Source organism: Panthera leo, chromosome C2 (assembly GCF_018350215.1).
Source record: "Panthera leo isolate Ple1 chromosome C2, P.leo_Ple1_pat1.1, whole genome shotgun sequence".
NCBI lineage: Eukaryota > Metazoa > Chordata > Mammalia > Carnivora > Felidae > Panthera > Panthera leo.
Window position 1 is genome coordinate 69157829 of NC_056687.1, and position 10729 is coordinate 69168557.

Below are 10729 nucleotides of genomic sequence, written 5' to 3' on the forward strand. Positions count from 1 at the left end.
GACCACGAGTTCATGACCTGAGCCAAAGTCGGACACTTAACGACTGAGCCACCCAGGCACCCCAGTGTTAGCTATTCTTACCATTAAGATGGTCGTAAACTGTTTTTAAGGGGACCAAATTTTGTTGCACATTTATGCCAAGAGTGAGATAGATGTTTTACCAGGTTCTCTCATGTAATTCTCCCCAATTCTTTGAGGCAGGATTTTATACCTATTTACAACTACTTTATGGCTAAGAGAAAGGAGGCTCAGAGAAGTAGAAAGCACTTTGCTTAATATCACTACCATAGTAATGGCAGAATTGGAATGTGAATCTTGAAGGTGACCATGATTACAAAAACCACGTTTTCCCCTTGCTGACTGCACATATTCTGAGTTCATTCAATGTAAGAGAAAGATCTATAAGGGTGAGGATGCTCAGGAAGTACTCATGAAGAAAGTCTGAGCCAGGTATTTTTTTAAAAAGCATTAAGATTAATATTAATGGGGAAGACAGTATCATAGGTGAGTTGATATCAAGTGAGAGAAATGAGAGACGGGGATATATTAAAGAGGATAAGATCACTCCAGGTAGTGAGTCTGTGTGAGAAATAGTTGATTCATTACCTAGAAATCTACTATATGCTATGTGCTATCCCAGGCCTTGAGGATATAGAGATAAATTGTGCAGTAAGGGAGGTATATAGATTAGGAAGGTCCCTAGTATGAAAAGCAGTTTAATAATGGTCAGCACAAAGCACAAAAGGGGGGAGCAAGGAGCACCCAAACAATGGGAAAGTGAGAGGGGTAGGGAAGGCTCTTGAGTGGCTCCTGAGCTGAGGGAAAAGATAGAAAGTGGAGGAAAAAAAAAAAAAAAAAAGAAAGTGGAGGTACCAGGAACAGAGGTGCATTCCAGGCAGTACAGAAAGGAAAGTGCAAAGACATGGAAGCATGAGAGGGCATGGGGCATCCAGGACACTGAAGAACATATCAGTGAACAGTGCTGGATACACTTCGAGTGGGGGCGGGTCTGGTAAGGAATGCACTAGGGGAATCAAAAAATAGCTGTGTTGACAGGCCAAAGAACTGAGATTTTACCCTGAAAGAGGATTCGTGTAGATTTTAAAGCAGAAAATAAATCATTTAGTGACAACGAGGGGGTGCTTTAGGAAAGGGTAAGGCTGTCGGTGGGGGCACTAACTGGGAGACTTTAGTTTTTACAAGTAGTTGTAAAATACCAGTAATTGTGACGGAAGACCAGCTAATAGCAACACTTGGTGGAAAAGCCAAGGAACTGTATTTGATGCAACAATATACTGAGCGTTGGAGAGGTTAAGTCACCCTACCCAGGACGGAGGCTGGCCTCGAACCGGCGCCCTACACCAAAGCCAACGCTCTGGAAGACTACAATTAAAACAGAACATACATCTATGGACAGTGCGGCTGTGTTAGGATGTTAACATTGGGTGTCCCCCCAACTCCCCTCTCCCGGCATTTTTAACGCCGCCACATTGTCTTTGCTTTTATTTTTTTCAGAGTTTTGCACTTCTCCTGGCCCTTGCCCCCTCAGTCCCTCTAAACCCCATAGTGGACGCCTCAGGTCCGCAGCCCTCACCTGGCCCGATCGAGATCCGGACCTGACCATCTCTCGCAGCCTCAGAAAAGCCCAGACGGAGGGAAGCAAAGCCAAACGATAAAAGAAATTAACCGCCGTGGACTCCCGGATCCCCTTGGCCCGCCCCCCGAGCTTCCGCTTCCGGGAAGGAGCCCGCCGAATGTCGCGCCGCATAGTCTCGTGAGTGCTGCCGGGTCGTCTCCAGTACTCCCAGCGCAGCACCCTGAGCTTGCGCAATAGACCCCTCCCGGCGCCTTGCTCGTCACACACTGGCAGAGAAAGTGGGAGAAGTCCACAGAACGCCGCAGGCCGGGGTTGGGGGCGGGGGGGGGGGGCCGGGCGGGGCGGGGAGGGTCCGGGGTAGTGGGGGCGAGGTTGGCAGGAGGGGGCGGGGTCAGCCGGGAGGGGCGGGGCCGAAAGGAGCCGGGCTCCTGAACACTTGAAAGAACTTCTGAAGAACCGCTACCCTGAATGAGCTGAGGGAAGAGGCGACAAGGACTCTCAAGGGCCAGAGGAAGGGACTGAGGGAGAGGACCAACAGGTTTCAAAAAGAATTGGCTCGGCTCGGTGTTTTGTGTGCCATTTTGAATGATTTTGGTTTTGATAGTCAATAAAAGTCAATCCTTGGTCTGGTTAGCTTTGTGTAATTCTGATTGCAATTTCAGAATTATTCACTGTGGCCCTTGATCTCAGAATGGTGCTCATTAGTTGGGATTTTGTTTTACTTCCATGCATAGTTGTTTGCTCTTCAGTCGAGGTAATTACTGTTAATGAAGAATGACTCCGTATTCTTACATTAGCATGCTTCACGATTTTTAATGGAAATTAGTTTTTGGTGTTTAAGACACTGAGTTTGGGGTTAATGTTTTAAATCATATGAGAAGAAATTAAATAAGCCAACTAATTACATTTTTTAATAAGAAGGGCTAGATTTTGAAAATCCTAATTACAATTAAAATAAAAACTCAGAAACTAAAATCATACTGATTTGGGGAAACTGGGTATTTAATAAATTTAGCTTTGTATTGAATTAGACTTGAAAACCTCTCCCGTCTTCATCCTTCTATAAGTGTTTAACATATTTACTTGAGATTACAGGGTTTTTTCCTTAAGCTGACTTGATTTTTTTTAGAAGCTTACATGGATTTTTCTTAATACATGCTTATTTTAGAAAATATAGGTAAGAAATACAAAATCACCCATAATCCCAAAGAGTACCACTCTTAGCAGTTTGGTACATTCCCTTCTAGACTTTTCCCAGCTGTGTATATATGTATAAATATATTACAACAATAGGATATGATGCATATTACTGTGAGTGTTTTAATATCTCATCAACATCGCTTCTCAGTAATTTACAATTACAAAATGGCTGCCTGGTGTACCATTTTTCTACTGTTTGGAATTTTATGCTTCTCCCCTCCTTTTTGTTTGTGTTTTTTTGAGTTTTTCTTTTTTTCTCCCTTTTTAAATTTTTGAGGTAATCGCTTCCAGGGTTTTTTGTTTTTATTTTCTCAAATGTTTTTTTATTGTGGCAAAATACACAAATAATAAAATATACCATCTTAACCATCTTTAAGCGCACAATTCAGTGGTACTAAATACATTTATAATATTGTACAACCATCACCACCATCATCTCCAGAACTTTTTTCATCTTGTGAAAGTGAAATTCTATATGCATTAAACAACACCCCATTCCACTCTCCCCAAAAGCCCCTGGAAACCACCATTGTACTTTCTGTCTCTATGATTTTGACTAAGTACCTCATACGAACAAGATTATACAGTATTGATCCTTTTGTAACTGGCTTATTTCACTTATCTTTTTTTTTTTAATTTTTTTTTTTTAACGTTTATTTATTTTTGAGACAGAGAGAGACAGAGCATGAACGGGGGAGGGTCAGAGAGAGAGAGGGAGACACAGAATCGGAAACAGGCCCCAGGTTCTGAGCTGTCAGCACAGGGCCCGACGTGGGGCTTGAACTCACGAACCGCGAGATCATGACCTGAGCCGAAGTCCGACGCTTAACCGACTGAGCGACCCAGGCGCCCCTATTTCACTTATCTTTAAAAGTTTGTCCATGTTATAGCATATATCAAAATTCCGTTCCTTTTTAAGGCTAAATAATATTTCATTGTGCATATATAACGCATTTTGTTTAGTTATCTGTTGATGGACACTTGGGTTGCTTCCATATTTTAGCTATCATAAATATTGTTGTTCTGAACATGTGTGTACCAATATCTCTGCTGGACCCTGCTTTCAATTTTGGGGGGGTATATATTCAGAATTGCTGGATCATATGGTAATTCTATTTTTAACTTTTTGAGGAACTGCTATACTGTTTTCTATATGGCTGTACCATTTTATATCCCCGCCAACAGTGATAAGGGTTCTAATTTCTCCACATTCTCCCCACCACTTGTTTTCCATTTATTTTGTTGTTTATTTTTTGGTTTTGGTAGTAGCCACCCTAATGAGGGTGAGGAGGTATTTCATTGTAATTTTGATTTGCATTTCCATAACGGTTAGTAATGTTGAACATCTTTTCTTGTGATTATTGGTTATTTATGTATCTTCTTTGGACAAATATCTGTTCAAGTCCTTTGCCCATTTTCTCTTATTCTGTGGGTTGCCTTTTTACTCTCTTGATATTGTCTTTTGATGTGCAAACTTTATTTTCGTGAAGTTTTCAATTCATCCATTTTTCTTTTGTTGCCTGTGTCTTTAGTGTCATATCCAAGATATCCATGGCAAAGCCAATATCATGAAATTTGCCTTATGTTTTTTCTAAGATTTCTATAGTTTAAAGTCTTATTTGTAGGTCTTTGATCTAGTTTTAGTTAATTTTTGTGTACAGTATCAGCTAAGGGTCCAACTTCATTCTTACACGTAGCTATCCACTTTTCCTGGCATCCTTTGTTTAGAAAATTATGCGTTTTTCATTGAATGGTCTTTTGACAATGTATGTAAGGGGTTATTTCCAGACTATCTACTCATTGGTCTGTATATCTGCCATTACCCCTGTACCACACTGTTTTTATTACAGTTTTTGTAACAAGTTTGAAATCAGGAAGTGTGAATCCTCCAGCTTTTTGTTCTGCTTCAAAATTGTATTGGTTATTCAGGGTCTCTTGAGATTCCATATGAGTTTTAGAAAGAGTTTTTTTATTTCTGCTAAAACTGTCACTGGGAGTATGATAGGGATTAAGCTGTAAATCTCTTTGGGTAATACTGACATCTTAACAATATTAGGTATTTCAATCCATGAACATAGGATGTGTTTGCATTTTTTAAATTTCTTTGAGCATAATTTTAAAGTTTTTATTGTACAAGTCTTTTACCTCCTTGATTAAGTTAATTCCTGGATATTTTATTCTTTTTTGAAGACTATTGTAAATGTAATTGTGTTCTTAACTTCCTTTTAAGATTGTTCATTAGTTGTATATAAGTGCAACCAATTTTTGTGTGTTGACTTTGTATTCTGTTACTTTATTGAATTCATTTATTAGTTCTAACAGTTTTTTGGTAGAAACTTTAGGGTGTTCTACATATAAAATCACATACTCTGTGGACAAAGATTATTTTACTTCTTCCTTTCCAATTTGAATGTGTTTTATTTCTTTTTCTTGCTCAATTGCTCTGGCTTGAACTTCCAGTACTATGTTGAATAGAAGTGGTGAAAATGGGCATTCTTGTCATGTTCCTGATCTTAGAGGAAAATCTTTCAGTCTTACCATTAAATATGATGTTCACTGTGAGGTTTTCATATATGGTTTTTATTATGTTGAAGTAGTTTCCTTGTATTTTGTTGAATGTATTTATCATAAAAGGATGTTGAGTTTTGTCAAATGCTTTTCAGCATCAGTTGAGATGATCATGTGTTTTTCCCCCTCCATTCTATTAATGTGATAAATTATTATTGATCATTTTTCATGTGTTGAGCCATCCTTGCATCCCAGGAATAAATCCCACTTGATCATGGTGTATAATACTTTTTTTAATATGGTGATGAAATCAGTTTGCAAGTATTTTGTTGAGGATTTTTACATCAGTATTCATAAGGGATATTGGTCTGTAGTTTTCTTATAGTGTCTTTGGCTTTCATATGAGAATAATGCTGGTTTTATGAAACGTGTTTTGAAGGGTTCCCTCCTCTTCAGTTTTTCGAAAAGCTTAAGTATGATTAATATTAATTCCTATTTAAGTGTTTGGTAATATTCACTAGGGAAGCCCTCAGGTCCAGGACTTTTCATTATTAGGAGATTAAAAAAATAATTTTTAATGTTTATTATTTTTGAGAGAGAGACAGACAGAGAGCAAGCAGGGGAGGAGCAGAGAGAGAGGGAGACACAGAATCCGAAGCAGGCACCATGTTCCAAGCTGTCAGCACAGAGCTGGACACAGGGCTTGAACTCACAGACCACAAGATCATGACCTGAGCTGAAGTTGGCCGCTTGACCAACTGAGCCACTCAGGCGCCCCTGTCAGGAGATTTTTGATTGCAGCTTCAATCTCTTTATTACAGGTCTATTCAGATTTTCAATTTCTTCACGATTGGTAGTCTTGGTAGGTTTGATTTCTGGAATTTGTCCCATTTCGTGTAGGTTATCCAATATGTTCAAAGTACTCTCTTATATTTATTTCTGTAGAATCAGTAGTAATGTCACTACTTCATTTCTGATTTTAGTAATTTCAGTCTTTTCTCTTTTTTTCTTAGTCTATCTAGCTAAAGTTTTGTCGATTTTGTTGATCTTTTGAAAAATCAACTTTTGGTTTCATGGATTTTTTCTAATGTTTTTCTGTTCTCTATCTCTGCTTTAATCATTACCTTCAGCTAGCTTCAGGTTCAGGGTTTTTTTTGTTTTTCTTTTTTGGCTCCTTAAGTTGTAAAGTTAGGCAGTTGATTTGTAATCTTTCTTGTTTTTTAATGTAAGCATTTGTAAATTTTTCCCTTAGCACTACTTTTACTGTATCCTGTAAGTTTTGCCATGTTCTGTTTTTTTCATTGAGCTCAAAGTACTTTCTAATTTCTCTTGTGATTTCTTTTTTGATCCATTGGTTAAGAGTATGTTGTTTAATTTCCACAAATTTGTGACCTTCTCGGTTTTATTTTTGATATCTAACTTCATCCTATTATAATTGGAGAAGAGACTTTGCATGATAATCTATATTTTTAAATCTATTGAGACCTAATTTGTGGTCTAACATCTGGTCTATTCAGAAAATGTCCCATGTGCATTTGAAAAGAATGTGTATGCCGTTGTTGGATGGAATGTTCAATATATGTCTGTTAGATTTACTTGGTTTATTGTGTTACTTAAGTCCTGTATTTCCTTATCTTCTGTCTAGCTGTTGTATCCATTATTGAAAGGGTGGTATTCATGTCTCCAACTATTATTATATGGCTGTTTATTTCTCCTTTCATTCTGTCAGTTTTGCTTTATCTATTTTGATGGTCTGTTATTAGGATTATTCAGGACTCAGCCCTTTGAGCCTGTTATGGAACTTTAGGTCCCTCTAGTGTCATGGTTAGTGACTCTGCTTAGTCTAGGCAGTGTTATAATTTACAGCATTGGATCAATGGCTTTTCCAACTGGCTCACTTTTGAAGTGTGAAAGTGTCTGTTCATGTCAACCCAATTTCAGTTTATAGAAAACAAGCAAAGTTGCAAAATATATGAAAATCTAAAAACACAGTTATGATTTCTAGCCAGGATATAAGAATCAAAAAGTAAGAAGCTGTGGACTGGATTATAAATTACATGTTGGAAGTATGGCTTGGTTCTGCTTAGAAAAATCTGAGACTACCCTGTTGCTTTTCCTCAAGCCATTTAGTGCCTTGTGGAATTATTTGTTACCCAAAGGTTCTTAACCTTTTTTGATCATATACAATTTTGAAAATTTGCTAAAAGCTTTGTATTTTTTTCCCCAGAAAAATGCTAATGTGTACATTTCATATATATATATATATATATATATATATGTATATATATATATATGGTACTCATATATATATATAATGTGCACATTTCATATATATATATGTGTATATATATATATATATATATATGTGTGTATATATATATATATATAGTTATCAGAAACATTCAGGAGCCTCTCCAAGGATTTTAGGTTAAGAATCCTATTCATACCTAATTCAAAATCAACTTTCCACATGTGAGTGTCCAGCTCCTTCTATTGTAGGACCCCGGTGATCTTGGATGTTGGTTAACTAGGGATGGTGAGGTGTCTGATTAAACAGTGTCAAGGGGAAAGAGGGCATGAAACACAGAGAAAATGGAATTGAGCCATAATCTTTGCATTTTCCACTGAAGCTTTAAATGTATCTGCAGTCTTCACTTTAATCAAAATAGCTTAATTTAGGAAGGAAAGAGCCCACTTCTTTTTCTTTATAAAATCCTGATTTTATTGCTTCCTGAATGTTTTTCTTTTTAAGGAGAAATATAAACCATATGTTACAGGGGTCTCAGTTTGACAGCTTGGCTGAGGTCATGCTAGGATTCAGTTATTTCTGGTTATAATAGGAAGGTTAATGGAAAGGATCTGACAAGGGTCTGTTGGCATCAAGGACCAAGAAAACCCCCTTAGAATGATCTCATCACAAGGAAGAAACCATTGGTTTGGGACCATGTGCCAGGTTTGAGGGTCAAGTGTGATTTTAACACACACTGTCAGTCACTTACTGCCCTGCTGCCCCTACGGACTTGTGCCTAACCCAAGGAGAGAAACAATAGCGATTAAAATGCTAAAAATTTTTTTTACTGAAATCTCTGTAAGGTATTGCAGCAGTTGTTGGTGGTACCCCATGCAAATGCCTTCAAAAGCTGCTTATTGTAAACACCTAGGACTTCCCACCTGAGAGCATTTTTTTTTTTTCTGCAGCAAAAGGAGTGAGCTCAGGCCTTAAGCCAGGCAAGTAAGTTAATGCCCCTGGAAACAGCCCTCAATGACAGAGGAGAACTGGGTGAGGAAGCAGCCTGTAGCCGACGATGAAGAGCTTCCTCGTCCCTCAGATTGGGATAATTCTTACATGTGTTCCACCCTGTCTCCCAGAGTCCTCCAGCACAACTGGACTTTAGGGATAACTGCCTGGTAACACACTGTCTATTGGCTTTCTTTCCTTCACTATATTACTTTTCCTACTCCCTTTCCACTGTTCCTGAAATCGCCTCCCAAATAAGCTATTTGCACTTAAATTCTTATTTATTTATTTATTTATTTATTTATTATTATTATTATTTTTTTTTTTTTGCACTTAAATTCTTATCTCAGAGGCTGTTTCTGGGGAGATACTACCAAAAGCATTGAGCAAACAAGACAGCACAAGGTTGGAGTCAGACAGGCCTGGATGCAAATTCCTTCTCACCAGTGGCAGTGAACAATTTAATTTCTCTAAGGCTGTTTCTTCATCTATAGAATGGGGAGAATAGTACTGACTTTACAAGGTCAGGCTGTAAAGAAAATTTATATAAAGTGTTGTGCATAGTGGCTACCCATAGTAAGTGCTTAATACATGTTGGCAATTATCACTGATATAGTATTTATAATATTGTTACTACAGCACAGCACAGGCCGAGGCCAGCTGTTTTTCACCTTTGGGGTGACTGCTGAAGTAGGTTGATTTGGCTGACGTGCTATAAAGGCTGTCTCTAATGAGCATCTGTGGCTTAGTGGTATCAGTGGCTTAGAGGAAGCATCGCCGCAGTGAGCCAGGGCAGGAGAGGAGGAAAATGGCAGACATCAAGTTTAGAAGATGAACTAGTGGCACTGCCGACTGTGCTGTTTCAGTGGATGGCTACAGCACCATCAGTGACTTCATATATGGGTCCAGTATTCACTTTGATGGCTGGGGTCACATTGCCTCACTCTTGAGGGATTATGCTCAGGGCTCCTGAGGTTTAGTTTCTAATTTCAGTCCGTTTTCTCAGACATACAAAGGCCCCTTCTGCTTTCGTCTACGACCTTAACTTGTCTTAGGTCCTTTTAAATTGGGGCTATTCCCTCTGCTCCCCTTCATTCCCCACTCCCAGGCAAGATCCTATTTGAACTCTTTGGTCACAGTGAAAGAGAAATGGAGAGACTGAGGCAGGTTAGAGGACTTCACACTCATTCCCTAATTCCAGTTCATCAGGGTGCCAGGTCTCACCTGCAGGGCTTCAGCCTTTTCCAGCAGCCTCGGGTCCAGGAGTGGATAGACATGATAGGCCGCTTTGGCTAAGATGGCAGACAGCAGGGACAAATTGCTTGTTGCCCACCCCCTGCAGGTGTAGCTGGATGACCGTGGGGGGAGAATGTGCTTCAGCTCTTTGTTCTTTACTCTAGGCCAAAATAGAAGACCTGCGGTGACGTCCCTTCACGATCTTCTCTTACTTATTTATCTTTACTTATTTTACTTTTACTAAATAGACACATTTCTCCCCAATTCAGTAGGAAGATATGTGTTTATGAAAAGTCATGCTAACCTGATTGTTACACAAAAACAACTTTTATGAGAGAAGAGTATTACAGAAGGAAGGAATCCAGCAACCTTGGCTCACCTGGCCTTAAGAACAATGACCCTATAGCCTGTTCATCTCGTCTGCTTCCTGGAAGAAAGAAAAATCTTTCAGTGACCATGTCAGAGGTCTTAAACTCATGCAGGGCAATTCCCAAGAGGGACCCATTATATCTGTATCTGGTGTCAGAGAAGTCTGCTGACGTTGACACTTTAATACTGACCTCTGAAACATGTTATAGTACATCTCAGGGTGACTTACATTAAAGTGATTTAAGTTCATGAGGGCAGAATTCAGATATGATTTATTTGTATATGCCCAGAAGCCAGCATATTTCCTAGCTGGGTTGCCAGGTTTAGCAAGAATACAAAACAAAACAAAGCAAAAATACTGAAAAGTTATCTGTTTATCCAAAATTCAAACTAAACTGGGTGGCCTGTATTTTGTCTGTCAGTCCTATTCCTCACATAAAACACGTAGATCCATCTAATCCTCTCAATAAATATTGGAGAGTGAGTGAGTGAATGAATGAATGAATGACGAGCATCACACCCACAAATGGAGAACTAAACTGGTAAAAATGTGGGTTGACCATGTAAAAGATACTTATCTA

At 38.8% G+C, this 10729-nt stretch overlaps 1 protein-coding gene across 2 annotated transcripts in view; it reads right to left on the bottom strand.

The window, feature by feature from the left end:
* The window catches only part of CCDC14 (coiled-coil domain containing 14), a 50316-nt gene extending 48643 nt beyond the window's left edge, over positions 1-1673 (bottom strand). For both annotated transcript variants that reach the window (XM_042956090.1, XM_042956088.1), the window contains exon 1: positions 1595-1673. In XM_042956090.1, coding sequence (XP_042812024.1) covers positions 1595-1624 — 30 coding nt within the window. In that variant the 5' untranslated portion in view covers positions 1625-1673. The remainder of the gene's footprint in view (positions 1-1594) is intronic.
* Between the last annotated feature and the right edge of the window lie 9056 nt (positions 1674-10729).